Here is a 20,153-nt window from a genome sequence, read left to right as displayed (position 1 = left end):
AGTTCCCAATCATGCCTCCCACATTTATGACTTTAAAATTAATTTACAACTAATAGCAAACTTTGAGCCCTGGGGAATACTACAGAAAACAGTTTTCCATTACCCTTAATGTTTGTTGCCAACTCACGACATTCTCCTGCCTACCTGGGCATTCATGTTTCTGACCAGTCTGCCATTTAGGGCCTTGTCAAATGACTTATTAAAATCCATGCAGACAACATCCACTGTATCACCCTCAATTGTACCTATTAATTCGTCAAGGAATTCAACTCAGTTAGTAAGACATGACTATCCATTAACAAAACTATGATTAGGCCACAGCTGGAACTTTGTGAACAACTCTTGTCACCGTATACAGGAAGAAAATAATTGCTTTGAATACAAAGGGGATTTACACCAGTGTTGCCAGGACTTGAATATTACAGCCATGAGGACATGCCCACAGGTCCCTGAAGGTATCAGCACTGGTAAATTTATTAATCCATACCATACAAAGTGACAGTTCATCCTTGTCTGTCAGAATCGATCTAATAATTTGCCTACCACTGACGTTAGACTGACTGGTCTGTAATTATTTGGTGCATCCCTCACACCCTTTTTAACGAGGCCTCCAAATCCCTGTACCTGACCTATAACGAGTGGGGATTGAAAAATTATCCTCAGAGCAGACGTAAATTCCTCACAGACGTCTTCAACAGCCTGGGACACAATGCATCCAGCCCTGGTGATTTATCCAACTTCAAAGAAGTCAGTCCCTCTAGTATTTCTTCTTGCATTATGCTTATTGTAGCTTATGCTTCCTTGTCCTCCTCATCCACTGGAATGTTTGTCAATCTTTGTAAAAACAGAGACAAAATACTCATTAAGAGCCCTTTCCACATCTTCTGCACAAGTTATATATTCTGATAAGCAGTACCCTTCCTTATTTATCCTTTTAATACACTGATCTTTGAGTTTTCTTTGATTTTATCTGCCAATATTTAAAATCCTCTCTTTCCCTTTTTATTACGCCTCACTGTGGTGGTACGCTGGAAATTAAGGCCCACTATTCCTGGAATCATTACAAAAATTAAAGATTTTATAAAAGTAGACAGAATTCACCACCTTACCAGTCTTTTACACCCAGGATGACGGCAAGCACAGACTATACTTCTGTACTTTAAAATGAAGTACTGTTTATTACAGGTAAATAGAATCCAGCTTTAAAACCAACAATTATGAACTGTCAGCATTGAATTCTTAATTAAAGCTGTAGTACCCTTTTAAAATTCTCCCTACACAGCAGACAGACAAAAAATGTGTCATGAGCAGAGGGAAAGGCTGGAAAGGTAGTTCAATTATCCTTGTCTACAGGGTTTGCTCAGATAGTCCTTTTGCTTTGTCAGAAGCTGCTGTGCCTCATTAATATTAAATATAATTTGTTTTGACAAGTGGTAGGAATGTTAAACTTACTCCTACAGCAGGTATTCAAGGCAAATAATGTAAAAAATTTTTAAACAAATCTAGATAAGCGCATGGGCAAGAAAGAATAAAGGTTATGCTGCTAGAGTGAAATGTTGTAGGGTAGGAAGATATAACAGCATAGAATAGTAGGGCTTCATGGTCTATTTCTGTTTTAAACTAAACAGTTCTATGTACTGTAATGTAATATGGAGCCTCAATATTTTCTTACTTCAACATATTATTTAATCTATTAATTTTAAGCTGCATACAGTCAGCATGGAGAGGGACATGACTGACATTCCACATGAGATCCAGTGATCAATAATGAAATGAGGGAGTAACTACTACACAATCCCAGATGTACCACTAACAATAGTTCAGGTTTTGGATTACAGGAAATGCATTAGTTTGTTCATAGAAACCACCCATTTGCTATTAGACAGAAATAATGCAAAAAACAAATGTTCAGAAATCAAAGTTAATTCTCTCCAAGTAGCTTTCTCCTCACAGCCCATTTTTAAATGGGATAAATATTAAATATTCCCTCGACATGAAAAAAAACTGGTGTCTAGTTTAAACATAACATGGTGTGCAACACATAGTTAAAGAAATATAAGTGTGTACATTAAAAGCAGTGTTCCTCTGATTAGGTTTTCAGCCAGACATTTTTGTATTTATTTTGTTTTGATCATCTAAGAGATTTTATGTCCTAACATTCCTTCTCCACTTCTGACAGATAATATAACTCCTTGTGGATTCAAATTCTTCACATCACCTTCAGCACAGTTGACAACTCACAGATCACTTTGTGCATTTTTTGTCTCAATAAAGTCATTAAGTCCACGACTTAACTGCAAAAAACAATTTCTACCAGTTCAAATTGTACAAATTGCTTTCAACTTGATGGAACTTTAACATACCAGCCAAAAGTGAAATTAACCGCAAGTAAAATTATTCTTTTACCAGTCTTTCTGCACAGAAGATACTTCATTCTTCCTCAGTCTCATCCTTTAATTTCACATCAACATGTCGGTAGAACCTCCAAGCCTTCAGGTTGCAGTTTTTCAACATGGTCCCAAGCTGGGTCCCTGGGCCAACCTCATATGTATCTGGAAAATCAATCCCTTGTTCTCGTTCATACATAGCATGCATAGTTTGTTCCCATTTTACAGGCATCACCAGCTGTTTCACCAACAGTTGCCGAATGTGTTTACTGTTCACGTATTTTTTGGCATCCACATTGGAATAGATAGATATCAGTGGTTTCTCAATGTTGATTCCCTTCAAGATATCATGGAGTGGCTGAGTTGCTGATGTCATGAGGCGAGTGTGGAAGGCACCGCTGACTGGTAGCAGTTTAGTTCGCAGAAAGTGGAACTTACGGCAATTCTGCTGCAAATATTTAAGAGCCTGTCAAAAGAAAAGTCCTTTTTGAATCTCATCATTGCAGTTACTTCACCCAGAATGTACTTTTTACTGACCATGAAAGTGGTGATGAAGATCAATATCACGGAAAGTTGGTTTGTCATTTGTGAATAAATCCTAGATTGTTAAAAGTAGCAAAGATGAAAATAACAGTAGTAAAAGTCATAATCTTTCAATCCTCTTTGTGAGAAGGTTCAGAGCATGAGGCGGGAAGGATTGTTTTAAATCACTATTAAAGAAAAGGAAGCAGGATTAAACAAGGAGAAAAAGATTGTCTATGGAGGAGGAATGGAAATACAGCTGAGCACTGCCCCCACTCAATCTAATGTTTAGAAATAAACTTTCAATTGGCAGTCACTGGATAGCCAGCAGTCACAAGAACCAAGAGTAGTTTTCCTCTTTCACTCATCATGGTCAAGATAAAATAACTCAACACTGGTTACAGGCTGAATATGGGAGTTTTCAGCTCTCAATGACTTGCCTGTTTGTACTGCTTGAGGTAAACTTTAAAAAAATCACATTAAATATGCAATCAAAACATTGAGTGTTGTGAGTGAGCTGAAATCCTGTAGTACAGATGAAGTGTAATAATATCAGAAAACCAAATACTGATGTTAATTCTGAAGCGATCTAGTCATCCTGGTAAAATGCAGGGTAGATTATTTTACATTTTGAAGCAGAGATCTGAAATACCACAGTTACAGAGATCACTGATAGGCTGGATTTTATGCACCTCTTTGGCTGGGTTTAAAGGTAGAGGGAAAATCCTAAAATTTAGGTCGTGGCCTTGCAGCCACTTTCCTACCCCCCCGGGACTTAAACTTTTAAAGGGCTAAATGGCATCAGCCAGCCAGCCAAAAACCTCCTCCCCAAAAGTCTATCCATAAAGATTGAAAGATGAAGAAAATGAAGACAGAATGGCAACCTGCTTCTGAACTCCACTTTTGTGTAAATTCCCTCAATGCCAGCTCAGAGTGGCCATCACCAAAAGAGAACACGTTGTCAGTGTTGTAAAAACCATCAGCCCCGATACCCTCACTTTCCTGGGAACAGAACCTGGAGCCTCATCTTTATCACGCTGTAACTCTACTGCTCAAATGAGGTTGCAAAGAAAGGTTCTACCAGTTAGCAATTTTTTGGAATATGATGATCATTTTCATTTACTGCACATATATTTAAATGAGCAATTTTTGTAAAACTTGAATTTTTTTATAATCATATTTATTGTTTTCTCAATAGCCTGTAGGAGAGAAAACTGAAATGTGCTCCCCATGCGAGAAGGCTGGACGACACTGTTCTAAACTTTTGAAACACAGTCAAGCATTCATAATAACCACAACTGTGAAAACAGACCGTTCAAAATAAAACAATGCATTCTATTATAACTAGAAAAAGAGATCCCCTTGTTTTTTCCCCTTTACGTTTCACCAGGTGGCCTGTCAAGGACTGCAGCCCAGAAGCAGTGTCTGCTTTTTCTAACGTGAAGTCACAAAATAGTTTTTGTCTTCCAAAATTTAAAGGACTTTTGGATTTTTAAATATTTTCAAATTATGAGATCAGAGTTCCCAAGCAATGTTTCCTTCAATATCAAATGCATTAAAGCACCTACCTCATTTGGAAAATATCCTAACACCTTTCAACATTTACAGAACACTGATCAATGGCAGCTCAGTGGTTAACACTGCTCTCTCGTGGCGGCAGTGTCCCAGGTTCAATTCCACCATTAATTGACTGTCTGTGTGGAGTTGGCACATTCTCCCCATATTTGTATGGGTTTCCTCTGGGTGCTCTAGTTTCCTCCCATAGTCTAATTGCCCTCAGTGTCTGGAGATATGTAGGTAAGATGGGTTAACCATGGGAAAAGCAGTGTTACGGGAACAGGGTAGGGAGGTGGGTTTTGGTGGGACACTCTTCAGAGGATCAGTGTGGACTCGAATGGCCTGCTTCCACACTGTATGGATTCTATGATATGAATTTAATGGTCAAGCTACTTTTGGAGGACACAGCCCTATAATTAACCACAGCTACAAAAACATATCTAACCTGCGATAGAGAATCCAACTGCTGAAATGGAAAAATCTGGGGTTTTTTCTACTTCAAAGCCTATCAAGCAAAGAATTGCAGGTGAATGCTTTTGGTATCCTCACTTGGGACTAGGGCTCCTCCATGACTCACAGCTCCTTTGAGAGGCCCTGACCCATGTGTTCTAATGGAAGTAGGGACTCTTCATAAAAACGGCAAAGGAGTAGGTTTAACCTGCTCTGCCTTGCAATGGAACCAGAAAGGGCAGGAGTGCTGCATGCAGACTTACTGTCGCATCCTTACCCTTCACTGGCAAACATTCCTGGAAACAGGAATAGGAATAGAAACGAGATTCCCACAATCGGGTCTGCTCATCAGTTTAAAAGAGCTCCCAAATCATTCAACCTCTTTGAAAATCCAGATCACCTGGTCACCGTTGAATAAAATGAATGCAGTGAGCAAACCAAAATACTTCGTAATCATTTTAGGTTCTGTCAAGTGTTTTCTGATGTAATAACATTTTGTGATCATCAGATGGCAACACTGCATCAAGAGTAGATTTAGATAACTTCTTTTTCCACAAAGAATAATGCCTTGTAGAATTTATTTGCTACGTTTTGTTGAGGGCCTGAAATTACTTTGCCTCACATCCAAAGATAGGTTTTTAAAAAAAGCATTTTTGGGATGTGCTCCATTGCCCTCAAGAAGGTGGTGATGAGCCATCTTCTTGAACCACTTCAGTCCATGTAGTGGGCACCAACCTTCTGTGGGTACTACCGCTTTTCTCTGTCACTGGTTGAAACGGAGTGCCTTGCTCGATCATTTCAAAGGGCAGCTAAGAATTGAATTCCTTGCTCTAGATTTGGAATTACATGGAGGCCAAATTAGGTGAATTCCTTCCCTGAAGGAAATTAGTGAACCAGGTGCATTTATGACAATTTCATCATGATGAAATAATCTGAATTTTAAATTCCCCCAGAGTTAAGATCTATACACTACCAGTGGCGTTGCTGCCCTCCTGTCAATGGCCAGATTAGTAACTGAGTTCCTTCCAGCAAGGAGGAAGGTGATCCTGCACCATTCAAGTGAAGAAACTAATAAATGATACTAACAGCAAAATATTGGACTACGACAATCAATACGATTGAACTGAGGAGTGAAAATGATGACAGCATTGTAAAAATTACTTTCAAAAGCTATAATTGTCAGCTATTGACTGAAATAGCTGGGCACCAATGTCATTCTTTGAAAGTTTGTGTGTGGCCATCTTCATATATCTGAAAGTCATCTGATGCTACATTGTACTTAAATACAGTTTTTCACTGTGAATTAAAGACTTAAAATGTCTAACAATTTTTTCTTATACTTGTCATCAAATATGGTGAAATAATGATAAATTGCATAGCCATTTGCATCTTTGGTCCAAACAATATTATTTGGTCATGACTTTATTTGACCTTAAAATCACACTGATATTTGAGGCGAAAGTGCTGAATTATGCTCTGATTCAACACTGTATGTGTGAATGTATGTGTGATTCATCCAGAAGAAAAGCATTTCACATTTCCTCAACTTACCTGTAAATTTCCAGCAATCACACGTCCATTGGGAAAGAGGTAGTTAGCCACTTCACACACAGGATCCTCTATTCCCAATGTCTTGCAATGTTCACGAGCCTCCAGGCAGGCATACTTGAATCTGGATCCAGCTTGCCCCACAACAGATAACATGCCACTAGGAATGGATTCTGATGCCTCCTGCATAGCCTCTGCCCGCACTTTCACAGCATAGAGAGCTGTAGTGGAGAACAGCACTGGTAAACACAACTTCAATTCCAAATTATTCATTTTCACCTGATTTCACAAATATATTTAACCAATTGGGAACACAGAAAAGTCTAAGTTGTGTGGTTGATAATGCATTAAGGTTCATAGAAGAGAATTTACATTTACAGGGCTAATATTAAAAAGAAAATGAGAACCCCAAATATAGCAAAGTTACAAAAATAAAGATTAAAGGTTTAACAGGAAATATTGAATAAAATTAAGCAAAATAAACACATGAATATATTTTCAAAAAATGCATTAATTAAATCCAAGTTAGGCCATTCAGAGGTTAAATACATTATTGCCTCAATTTTAAAGGCGTGGTTACTGAGATGTTAAATCAAAAGAAGTGGGTGTAAAACAAGCAGTGCAGGGTACTATTTAAAGAGAAGTGGTTTAATTAAAATACTTAAACTACATACAGACAAATTACATGGATATAGATTATATTCAAAGATCATGGTGTAGTAAGGCAGGAAATAGTGTAGGATCTGACTACAATGTTCCAAAATTCTAAGCTTGTATTTACATAGTACCACTCATGAGTCCTATAAAGGGGTGGTGAACTGTGCATATTTGTTACAATGTTGGAAAATGCAGTAGCCAATTTCCACACAATATAAGGTTCCCCATACAGCAATGAGAAAAATGATGAATTAAAGTGTTGTTGGAGGGATAGATATTATCTAACACACTAGAAAGATCAACTTACTCTTCTTTGAATAATGTCATGGAATTTATTTGCATCCACTTGAAAGGAGGTGGTACCTGTGCTGTTAAAGTGCAACACCAGTATGATGGTGGGGAGTCAGTCTGCATTACTTACTTAAATGTCGAGGTTGAGTTTGAATCTACAACCTTTTGATTGCAGGCCTCTTGGCTCAGAGATAAGGAAACTACCACTGGACCACAAGAGCCCTTTCAAACTCAAGAATGAGAATGCTTTCAACTGAGCACAAGTGACACATAACTTGGGTAATTTCACTGTTTACAAACTACCAAAGTCCAATCAAAGACTGCAATTCCTGACCAAATGGAGAAATAACAGCTAGTTAGTTCAGATTTCTGAAAAAATAACTTTGGCTTGACTAATCGTAGAAAACTTTCAAGAAATCAGAGTAAATAAAGGAAATATCATAGTTGTGGTCAATGTGATTTCTTTATCAAAAACCCATTTGCCAAAGCATAGACAAAGAATCAGCACAGATCACCCAATAATCCCACCTTCATTTTCTTCAGTCCTGTTAAGGGCCTCTCTTTTCTACTTGTTTCAGGCTCTGTTGAAGGGTTCACACCTTTAACTTTTCTCAGTGCAGCTGGTGATAGGCCTGTTATGTATTTCCAACTTTTCCAGTTTCTTGTATTTCCAACTTTTCCAGTTTCTTATATTTCCAATTTTTGTTGGATTAGCTTATATTCACAGAACACAACTTAAAATGATTTATTGAATCTGTTCTTCAGTACCGATCTGTATTTTGAATTTCTGAGCTAAGGCAGGACCCATCCTGAATGTTGTAAATGGGAATCTCATTTATGCACTACTCAGAGTTTTGATTTTATTTTTTATAGTCTCACCTTCAGCAAAGTCCATTGCTCCTGCAAAGACCAAGGCAGCAAACTCTCCCACACTGAATCCTGCTGCTCCAACACATTTCTCAATGGCCTATAGACATAAAAAGACAGTTAGAACTTAGCAACATGAAAAATACAAATCCACAATAGGTAGTGCACTGTCCACTAGTTATCTTCACAGTTCCAAACCAAAAATTAACTCTTAACTTAGCTTATGGTGGCAACAATATTGTTAGAGTTCACAAGTGTCTGCGTTTTATAGGAGCTCAAACAATAAACCACAAATTAACAACAAAGCAAAAGGAAAATTAAGTTAATTCCAATCCCTTCAACGTCTATCAGAAATGAAAGGCTACAAAGTATACCAACACCAAAATTAACTACTGTCTCCCTCACAAAGCAAAGGAAATGAATACCTCTTCCTATCACCATCACCAACACCTCCAAAGTCATAAACTAACACCACTTTATTCTCACCTGCCTAAATAACACGGATCCACACAGACCAGCATGATCCAGGATAAACCTCCAGTTCTATGTTCAGTTATGATTTGGAGATGCCAGTGTTGGACTGGGGTGTACAAAGTTAAAAATCACACAACACCAGGTTATAGTTCAACAGGTTTAATTGGAAGCACACGAGCTTTCGGAGCGACGCTCCTGAATCACCTGATGAAGGAGCATCGCTCCGAAAGTTAGTGTGCTTCCAATTAAACCTGTTGTGTGTTGTGTGATTTTTAACAATGTTCAGTTAGTAAGCTTAGCAAAAAGGTAGCAATAGAAATATTTTTTTACTGACATTAGTGACTTTGAAAAGGAGAAATAATGAGCTTGAGTTTGTGTTCCTAATAGAGCTTCAGTAATGTTGTTGAACATGGGTATCAAACACGTGCTTGTCTGGGTTAGTTCTGATATTCATTACAATCAAATAGCCCAGGTGGTATTCATAATCTGGGCTCATAAACAAAGAATAAAGTAAAATACCTCAGGAAACATATGGGAGTATGCTCAGTTACATATCCTGCTGGTTGCGCAACATTCTAAAGAGCTGCAGTAAGAATGTCCACCTAAATAGACAGCACTGAGTTGTTGATTGCAGCCATATTAACATGCTGCACAGTATGAGGAGGAGGAAGAGATATAAGATGGATGAGTTATCAAACAGTATTTTTAAAGAACCTACTGATCTACTGCCACCTGAGCATGCGCTCACACCAAATGCAAAAACAGAATTTCCAAAAGGTGGAGAATGGAAAACCACCCAATATTGCATTTTCTGCATTTAGTCTGTCTGCCTCTGACCTGAATCTCTGTACAACTACCACACCTTTCGTTTATATAGCACATTTAATGTAGTAAAACATTCTTTACAATGTTTCCTCCAAAATATCACAAACAAAAGCAAACTCTAATAAGGGGCAGGTCTGAGCATTAGATCTAAAGAGCAAAAGTACGAGAAATTGGAGAAAACTTGAGGTAAAGTGTAGCTGAGAATTTAGGAGAAGTAAGTGCAGTAAAGAGGGGAATGTGTGATTGGTGCATCAGACAGCATAGGACATAGGGAATCTATGATTTGTGCAGCAGAGAACGTAGGTCAGACAGAATCTGCAATTGGTGCAGCAGAGGGTGTAGGTGAGACAGAAAAAAAGTCAACAGCAATTAAAGGTCATAAACCCAATTACCTCAACATATCAAGTCCAAATAGACACACAACCTATGAAGAAGATGATCAAGGGGTTTACTCTCAATGAGCAACTAATGCTTTCTGTTGGGTATGCTTAGGGCATAGATTGGATTCATCATTGCACATATATAGCATTGAATGAACCACATATCCCAGCCTGCAAACTATTTCTAACCTAGTCAGTAGTAATGGGTGAGAAACCAGATTCTGAGAATATAGTTTCACAATTTGGTGAGATGAAATGTTGTTTATGATCTGACCCTAGATTTTCAAGGTGGACAACTTTCCCGATCTCCTTTCACATTTCATTATGTCAGGAAAGAGGCGTTAACAGTTCAAGAGTGGGTCTTATGAGTAGAGAGAGTGCAACCAGTGAACAAAGAGTTATAATGAGCCTATGTAAAAGTAGAATTCAAGTAGGATATGTGCAAGGAGAGAGCACAGAAATAGAGGAGAGGTACAACCAGAATAATGAAAGCTGAATGTGAATGGGAGAGGTATGTTGGAATGTACATGAACAGAAAGAGAATGGAACATGTGAGTAGAGAAATAAAGTGAGTCAGGTGTGTCAGAGTAGAAATAGATTGGTCTTGGTGGGTAAAAGGCCAGAAATGGAGGACAATAGTGATGAAATTACGGAGTTTATACAGATACGGAGGGGGAAAAGCAGGAGAGAGCTAAAAACAGTGGAGGCTTCATCACACTGCAGGATAATGTAGGGTGGTAAGCAAGGTGCAAGAAGAGAATGGGGACTGATGAGAGCTAAGACAGGAGCCACACAGATTTGGATACGCTCAATTTTACAGGCGGTGCACAGTGAGAGTCTAGTTATGGAAGCAATGGAATAGTTTGGTCTGAGAGGTCACAAAGGTATCAGTGAGGATTTCAGTAGCAGATAGCATCAAGACACAGTGTTATCGAGGTTGAAATTGACAGCCTTGGTGTTTAAGCAGAAATGGGACCAAATGTATAGCACAGAGACAAGCAGAAATTTGCCAAAATTCCAAACAATCTAGTTTTTTTTTGTGAAGGTACTGACTATTGTTTTCCATCTTAGACTCAGAGGTGGTGTGAGAGGACAAGGGAATTGCAAATGTTACACTCTTGTTGAAAAAAGGCTGTAAAGATCAGCCCAGAAGTACAGGCCAGTCAGTTTAACTTTAGTGTGGGGAAACTTGTAGAAAGAATATTCAGAACAAAATTATACTCATGTAGTCAGTTAATTAAGGAAAGCCAGCATGGATTTATAAGGGAAAATTATTTTTAATTAACTAGTTGAGAGTTTTTTCAAAGAAATATGGTGTACACGGATTTCCAAAAAGGTGTCTGATACAGTGCCACACAGATTTGTGAGGAAAGTTACAGCTCATGGAATAAAGTGGACATTAACAACAAGGATTTGCTGAGTGACAGGAAGAAGATAGTAACAGTTAATGGATAATTTTCAGACTGGAGGAACATCTGTAATGGAGTTCCCAGATTCAGTGTCGAGACTCTTACTTTTCTTGATAATATATTAATGACCTAAAGTTTATTGCAAAAGGTATAATTTCACACTTTGTGATTGGTAGCAGTGTGAAATGTAAGGAAGATAGTGTAGAACATCAAACAGGACATAGACAATTTGATGAAGTGGATGGATAGATGGAGATGAAGTTCAATGTGGAGAAGTGATTCATTTTGTTAGGTAGAACATGGAAAGAAAATGTAAAGAATATAACCCTCTAGGGGGCGCAGAAGCAGAGGGGTCCTGGGTGCGTATGTACATAAAACATTAGAGGTGGCAGGATTGATACTGAGCGAATAATAAAACATACAGCATTCTTGGCTTTGTTAATAGCAGCAAACTGTACAAATGAAGTTATGTTCAAATCTGTATAAGTCACTAATTCAGCCTCAGCTGCAGTATTAGGAGGTGCATTTTAGGAAGGATGTGAAAACATTGGAGACAGTAGCGAAAAGATTCACAAAGAGCCAGAAACTTCAATTATGTTGACAGGTTGTAGAAGTTGGGACTCCTTTCCTTGGAGGCACTTTAATGTAATTATTCAAAATCATGAAGGGCCTAGACAGAGCAGATAGGGAGATATTGTTCCCGTTTGGAAAATTATCAATTGAAAGCAAAGTACTATGGATGCTGGAGATCCAACATTAGAAACAGAAACTTCAGAACCAGAGTTACATTGGACTCAAAGTAGATGCTGCCAAACCTGCTGAGTTTCTCCAGCATTTTCTAAACAGATTTATTGGGAAAAGAAACAAGACTGCAAAGAAAAAAAAACACCCTCTGCTTCAACAAGTGGTTAAGATCTAGAATGCACTGCCAGATAATGTGGTGAAAACAAATTCAATTGAAGCATTAAAATTGAGTTATAAAAGGAAATGTCATAGTCATAGAGTCATCGAGATGTATAACACAGAAACAGACCTTTCGGTCCAACTTGTCCATGCTGACCAGATATCCTAACCTAATCTAGTTCCATTTGCCAGCACTTGGCCCATATCCCTCCAAAACCTTCCTATGCATATACCCATCCAAATGGCTTTTAAATGTTGTGATTGTACCAACTTCCACCACTTCCTCTGGCAGCTCATTCCATTCATGTACCACCCTCTGAATGAAAATGTTGCCCCTTAGGTCCTTATATTTTTCCCATGTCACGCTAAACCTATGCCCTCGAGTTCTGACTCCCCCACCCCAGGGAAAAGATCTTGCCTATTTATCCTATCCATGCCCCTCATGACTTTATAAACCCCTATAAGGTCACCTCTCAGCCTCTAGTGCTCCAGGGAAAACAGCCCCAGCCTATTCAACCTTTCCCCATAGCTCAAATCCTCCAACCCTGCAATATCCTTGTAAATCTTTTCTGAACCCTTTCAAGTTTCAGAACATCCTTCCAATAGGAAGGCAACCAGAATTGCATGCAACATTCCAAAAGTGGCCAATCAATGTCCTGTACAGCCGCAACATGACCTCCCAACTCCTATACTCAATGCTCCATCCAATAAAGGAAAGCATACCAAACATTTTCTTCACTATCCTATCTACCTGCGACTACTTTCAAGGAACTATGCACCTGCACTCCAAGGTCTCTTTGTTCATCAACATTCCCCAGGACCTTACCTTTAAGTGTACAAGTCCTGCCCTGATTTGTCTTTCCAAAATGAAGCACCTCGCATTTATCTAAATTAAACTCCATCTGCCACTCCTCCGCCCATTAGCCCATCTGATCAAGATCCCATTGTACTCTGAGGCAATCTTCTTTGCTGTCTACTGCACATCCAATTTTGGTGTCATCTGCAAATTTACTAACTATATCTCCTATGTTCACATCCAAATCATTTATATAATGATGAAAAGCAGTGGACTCAGCACCGATCCTTGTGGCACTCCACTGATCACAGGCCTCCAGTCTGAAAAGCAGCCCTCCACCACTACCCTCTGTCTACTCCCCCACTGGGAGTAGTTCTGTATCCAAATGGCTCGTTCTCCCTGTATTCCATGAGATCTAACCTGGCCAACCAGTCTTCCATGAAGAACCTTGTTGAACACCTTACTGAAGACAGCACAGATCATGTTTAAGCTCACCAATCCTCTGTTACTTCTTCACAATTCTAAATCAAGTTTGTGAGATATGATTTCCCATGCACAAAGCCATGCTGACTATCCCTAATCAGTCCTTACCTTTCCAAATACATGTAATTTCTGTACCTCAGGATTCCCTCCAAAAACTTGCCCACCACCAAAGTCAGGTTCACCGGTCTATAGTTCCTGGCTTTTCCTTACCACATTTCTTAAATAGTTAGCCAATCTCCAGTCTTCTAGCACCTCACCTGTGACTGTCGATGATACAAATATCTCAGCAAGAGGCCCAGCAATCACTTCCCTAGCTTCCCACAGAGTTCTAGGGTACACCTGATCAGGTCCTAGTGATTTATCACATCACCTCCTCCTCTGTAATATGAACATTATTCAAGATTCGCCATTTATTTCCACACATTCTCTATCTTCCATATCCTTCTCCACAGTAAACACTGATGCAAAATACTTGTTTAGTATCTCCCCCATCTCCTACAGCTCCACACATAGGCTGCCTTGCTGATCTTTGAGGTGCCCTATTCTCTCCCGAGTTACCCTTTTGTCCTTAATGTATTAATAAAATCCCTTTGGATTCTCCTTAACCCTGTTTGCCAAAGCTATCTCATGTCACTTTTTGCGCTCCTTATTTCCCTCTTAAGTATACTCTTATTGCCTTTATACTCTAAGGATTCATTTAATCTCTCCTGTCTATAGTTGACCTACGCTTCCTTCTTTTTCTTAACCAAAACATCAATTTCTCTAGTCATCTAGCTTTCCCTACACCTACCAGCCTTTCCTTTCACTCTAACAGGAATATACTGTCTCTGGACTCTCATTATCTCATTTCTGAAGGCTTCCCATTTCCAGCCATCCCTTTACCTGCGAACTTCTGCTCCCAATCAGTTTTTTGAAAGTTCTTGCCTAATTCTGTCAAAATTAGCTTTCTTCCAACTTAAAACTTGTACACATTTAACAAATTCCTCTCCATCTAAACCCTTAACACTATGGCAGTCCCAGTCTATGTTTGGAAAGTTAAAATCTCCTACCATAACCACCCTATTATTCTTACAGATAACTGAAATCTCCTTATAAATCTGTTTCTCAATTTTGCGCTGACTAGTAGGGGGTTTATAATACAATCTCAATAAGGTGACCATTCCTTTCATATTTCTCAGTTCCACCCAAATAACTTCCCTGGATGTATTCCCAGGAATATCTTCCCTAAGTACAGCTGTAATGCTATCCCTCATCAAAAAGGCCACTCTCCTTCCTCTCTTGTCCCCCCCTTTCTGTCCTTCCTTTAGCATTTGTATCCTGGAACATTAAGCTGCCAGTCCTGTCCATCCCTGAGCCATGTTTCTGTAATTGCTATGATATCCCAGTCCCTGTTCCTAACCATGCCCAGAGTTCATCTGCCTTCCCTGTTAGGCCTCTTGCATTGAAGTAAATACAGTCTAATTTATTAGTCCTACCTTCTTCTCTGCTTTTTTTTAGATTACATTACAATGTGGAAACAGGCCCTTCGGCCCAACAAGTCCACACCGACCCGCCGAAGAACAACCCACCTATACCCTTACATTTACCCCTTACCTAACACTACGGGCAATTTAGCATGGCCAATTCACCTGACCTGCACATCTTTGGACTGTGGGAGGAAACCGGAGCACCCAGAGGAAACCCACGCAGACACGGGGAGAACGTGCAAACTCCACACAGTCAGTCGCCTGAGGCGGGAATTGAACTCGGGTCTCTGGCGCTGTGAGGCAACAGTGCTAACCACTGTGCCACCGTGCCGCCCACGACAGCTTTGTTGCTGCCTGTCCTGACTGTTTGAGTCCCTCCTTTTCCCAATTGATCCAGTCTCAGACTATCTCTTTCCTCTCCATCTCCTTGGGTCCCACACCACCCCCCTCCACCTTCCTAGTTTAAATCCTCCTGAACAACTGTAGCAAATCTCTCTGCCAGCATATTAGTTCCCTTCCAATTCAAATGCAACCCATCCTTCTTGTATAGGTCACCTGTACCGTAGGATAGCAGGGAGAAGGCAGGAGAATAGCACAAATTGAAGTGTTTATGCAGAGTCAGTGCAGACATGATGGGTTAAATGGCCTCCTCCTCTGCTATAACTATTCTGTGATTCTATTTCAGACTGTGGGCAGGGAAATGAACAATGTTCATTGTTAAAGAATAGGGTCTGTGGTGGAGAACCAATATTTAATTGGTGAGTATGTGTGCTCAGCCAATGCTTCAAGTTGGACAAACATTATGACAGAAGAGGGGGTGGTTCTCCAAAGTGGTGTTCAACCACTATATAATCTATTTTATTTATTAATTCATGTCCATAGAGAGTTGAGTTTTTACAGCACAAAAAGAGACCCCACAGCCCATAGCTTCCATGCAGGTCATCAAATATCAACCTTTCCTCATCCCATTTTCAAACACTTGGCCCACAGCTGTATATACCATGGTATTTCAAGTGTTTGTCCAAGTAGTTCTTCAATATCTTGAGGGTTCCTGTCTCTATCAATTTATCCACCATTTTAGGCAGTGAGCTCCAGATATCCACCTGTCAGTGAAAATGTTCTTGCTCAACTCCACTCTAAACCTCCTGCATCTTACCTTAAAACTGTGCCCCCAGGTTGCTGATCCCTCTACTATTGGGAAAAGCTTCTCTGAAACTCTCCTGTCTATGCTCATCATTTTGTTCACTTCAATAAAGATCCCACCTGCTTCAGCCTTCACTGCTTTGAAAAAAATCAAGCTTAGCCTGGCTAGTTTCTCTCCACAGCTGTTTCTCTCCAGCCCAGGTAATATTCTGGTGAATCTCTTCCACTAGAATCGCAAATGCTATTCCAGCTGTGGCCTAACTAACAATATACACAGCTCCATCATAACCTCCTTGCTCTCATTTTCAGAATATTGACTAATAAAGATGTTTCCTCTATGCCTTCTTAACTATCTTATCTACCTGCTCTGCTGGCTTAAGGATCTATAGATGAGCAAACCAATGTCCCCATGATGCTCTTTACTTCCAAGGGTGCTACCATTGAACGTGTACTTTCTTGCCTTGATAATCCTCCCAAAGTGCTTTTCAAGATTAAATTCCACTTGCCACTGTTCAGCCAATCCAATGAGCCTGTCAGTATCATCCTGCAGTCTAAGGCTTTAACAGTCATCAGGATTTATTACATCACCAATTTTCATGTCATCTGCAAAATGAATGATAATATCTCCTATGTCCATGTCTAGATCATTAAATGTGCATTACAAACAGCAAAGGGCCCAACACCAAACACTGGTACATCACTGTTTTGTCACTCTTCAACCAGCACCATTTGCTTCCTGCCACTAAGTCATCTGGAATCCTGATGAAGGGATTATTCCTGAAACGCTGACTCTCCTGCTCCTTGGATGCTGCCTGACCTGTTGTGCTTTTCCAGCACCACACTTTTCGACATCTTAATCAGTCTGCCATGCAACCATACTGAAGTGTATATCGACTAGATCAACTGCACTACCCTCATCTACACACCTAGTGAACTCCTTAAAAAATTCAATCAAATTTATTAGATAAGATTTCCCCCTTACAAAGCCATGCTGATGATCCTTAATTAATTCTTACCTCTCTAAAAATGGGGATTAATTCCCTCAGACTTTTTTTCTTAATAGCTTCCTTACCACAGATGTTAGATTCATTGACCTGTACTTCTAGATTTATAGAACTCCTACAGTGTGGAAGCAGGTTATTCGGCCCATCAAGTCCACCTCGACCCTCCAAAGATTATCCGACCCAGACCCACCCCATACCTGCAAATCCCAAGGCTTATCCATCTAGCCTGCACATCCCTGGACCCAACGGGCAATTTAGCATGGCCAAACCACCTAAACTATACATCTCTGGACTTCCCAGAGTATCCTTACTACTCTTCTTGAGTAATAACAGTACATTATGTGTCCTCTAGTCCTCTGTCACCCTTCCTGCAGCCAGAGGGGATTTGAAAACAAACAAGAGACAGAGCCCCTGCAATCTCCTCCCTTGCTTCCCACCACAGCCTGAGATACACCTCATCTGGCCCTGGGGAAATTATCCCCTTTCAAGTCTGCTAATACCTCCTCTCTCTTTCAATAGCAATTCATTCAAGTCTATCTCTGTTCTAACGAACCCCCCAACACACACACACACACACACACACACAAACACGATGTGAGCATTGCTGGCATGGCCATCAGCTGTTGCCCTAATTGCCCTTGGAATGTTTTTGTGAACTGCAGTCTATCTAGTGTTAGTAACAACCATAGTGCTGTTAGGAACAGAGTTCTACAATTTTGACTCAGTGACAGTGAATAAGAGGATGACGTGTGGCTTGGAGGGAAACTCCAAGGTGGTCATTTTCCTTTGGATCTGCTGCTCTTACTGTTCTAGTTAGTAGAGGTTTTAGGTTTGGAAATTGCTGTTGAAGGAGCCTGAATGATTTGCTGCAGTGAATCATGTGGATGGTACATACTGTTGCCGATGTGTGTCAGTGGTGAAGGCGTAAATGTTGAAGGTAATGGATGCAGTGTCCTACTTTGTCCTGGATGGTGTCAAGTTGGTAAGTACTGCTAGAACTGTAGTTAAGTGGAGAGTATTCCATCCCAATCCTGACTGGTGCCTTATGGAAGATGGACAGACATTGAGGAGACAGGTGGCGCGTCACTCACTGAACAGTTCCCAGCCTCTTATAGTCCCAGTATTTATATGGCCAGTTCAGTTCAGTTCAGTTTTCAGTTCATAGTACCATCCTGTAAATGTCACACTGCCTACAGAAATATAATGTAGCACTTTTCTTTAAATTTTAAATGGACTGGAGGTGTAATCAACTTGTTTGTGATCCTTGAGTTTTCTTGAAACATTTATAAAAAGCTTATGTCAAACAGGAGAGGGATTTGAAACGTGGGTAGCTAACCCAAGTTGTACTTACTTCAGGGTTTTCAAGATGCAGCCTTTCCACTGCAGCTAAGGACGTGACAAAAACTGCTGGCTGGCAGTGAACAGTTTTATTTAGCTCTCCCTCCGGTCCATTCATACACAAAGACAGCAGGTCATAGCCCAGGATCTTCTGGGCTGCTGCGAACATTTGCCTGGCGTTGTGGTATTTCTGGAGCCCTTCGCCCATTCCCACAAATTGGGTGCCCTGGCCGGGGAACAGCAGCAGTGAGCTCTGCCGGGGCTGCCTCCTGCTCAGCTCTTTCAGCCGAGCTTCACTCGGCTCCGGCTCCGGCTCCGGCCCTGGCCCTAACATTGCCGAGATGTCCACGGAAGGGCCTGGAGGACTCTGGGGCCGGGAGGTAGCCAGCTGCCTGCACTGGGTGAGGTCTGACAGCCGGGTTTGCAGCCAGTGTCCCGGTCTATAGCCAAACGCAGCCAGTCTCATGGCCACAGAGGAAGGGAACATTTTAAATGCGCCTTCTCCTGGAGTGGGACACGAGGAGGAAGTGAACAGCCTTCCTGCAAAGCGTTCTCTAACTCCCTCAAGTGCAGGCAGGCAGTAACCAACAGCACTATCTGCTCAGAGACAAACCAGGCACATGCTTCTCCTACCAGTGTCACACTGCTCATCACAGGGGAAACCAGGCTCAGTACAGCTCAGTTCCTGCACACCGCTCCTCTACACCCTTTGGAGGAAATTACCTCCGCTGACTGAATAAATCCAGCTGAATTTTAAGTCTGCTAAAAACCCTAGTCAGCTTCAGCCTGAATTATTTCGACACCGTTTATTCGGCATTGCCTTCTAGTTCACATTGCCTGTCCTCAAATTGTATTCACTGCACATTTCCTGCATCAGCCAAATGCATGGTGCTCACTCTTTCCACCCTCCTGCTCGCCTCTGTTTTGGGTTTATCGCTACCTGCCTCACAGTTCACAATACTTCCAAGTTTTGGGTTACTTGCAATTTTGAAATTATCCAGTGCACACTCGAGTCTTGGTCGTTCATATGATTTTTTTTTTTAAAAAAGCACCGTGGTCCTGACCTCTGGGGAACTCCACTTGTTCCAGCGAGAAAAGAAATCATTCACCATCATTTCCTCGTGTCAATCAACCAACTTTCTACCCCGGATACCATCCTGTCATTGTTCCCATTATTCGAATGGGCCTTAAACAACAGCGTTATACAACAGAATGTTTTCTTAACCAATTTCAGAGAGCAATTAAGAGTCAATCATACTGCTGTGAATCTGGAGACCGACTGGGTCCACATTTCCTGCCCTGACAACCCTGCAGAATTTGATGGGTGTTTTTAATAATCCAATCATTTCATGGTTATTTTTAATGATGAATTAATTGATTGAATATTAAATACTACTAGTTGCTACTGTGGGATTAATATGTCCAGTCTCGTGGTTATCTGCTCCATCATCATTAACCCTTACATTTCCCATTTGTGGAAATGTACTTCAACTGTACTTGAAATATCTGCTTGTTAAAGACAAATTATTTTTCCAGTACAGTTTTGTCTGTCTTTTTTTAATCCAATTTATCTACACCAGATTTATTCTCAACTGAAGTTGACCCTTTGTCAATTAATATTTCTATTCTTTCCCATTGGCTAATCTAAACTTT

General features: G+C 40.4%; 1 protein-coding gene across 1 annotated transcript; it reads right to left on the bottom strand.

The window, feature by feature from the left end:
• Positions 1 to 388: 388 nt before the first annotated feature.
• Positions 389 to 19,554, bottom strand: mcat (malonyl CoA:ACP acyltransferase (mitochondrial)). The gene is made up of 5 exons (XM_043709413.1): positions 18,514 to 19,554; positions 8,292 to 8,379; positions 6,468 to 6,685; positions 2,407 to 2,853; positions 389 to 834 (listed from the first exon to the last, which is right to left on the bottom strand). The coding sequence occupies exons 1-4, from the start codon at positions 18,985 to 18,987 to the stop codon at positions 2,431 to 2,433; spliced, it is 1,203 nt and encodes a 400-aa protein (XP_043565348.1). The 5' UTR covers positions 18,988 to 19,554; the 3' UTR covers positions 389 to 834; positions 2,407 to 2,430.
• Positions 19,555 to 20,153: the final 599 nt, after the last annotated feature.

Source organism: Chiloscyllium plagiosum, chromosome 19 (assembly GCF_004010195.1).
Source record: "Chiloscyllium plagiosum isolate BGI_BamShark_2017 chromosome 19, ASM401019v2, whole genome shotgun sequence".
NCBI lineage: Eukaryota > Metazoa > Chordata > Chondrichthyes > Orectolobiformes > Hemiscylliidae > Chiloscyllium > Chiloscyllium plagiosum.
Note: the sequence above shows the minus strand (reverse complement) of the source record. Positions and strands in the feature narration are given on the sequence as shown.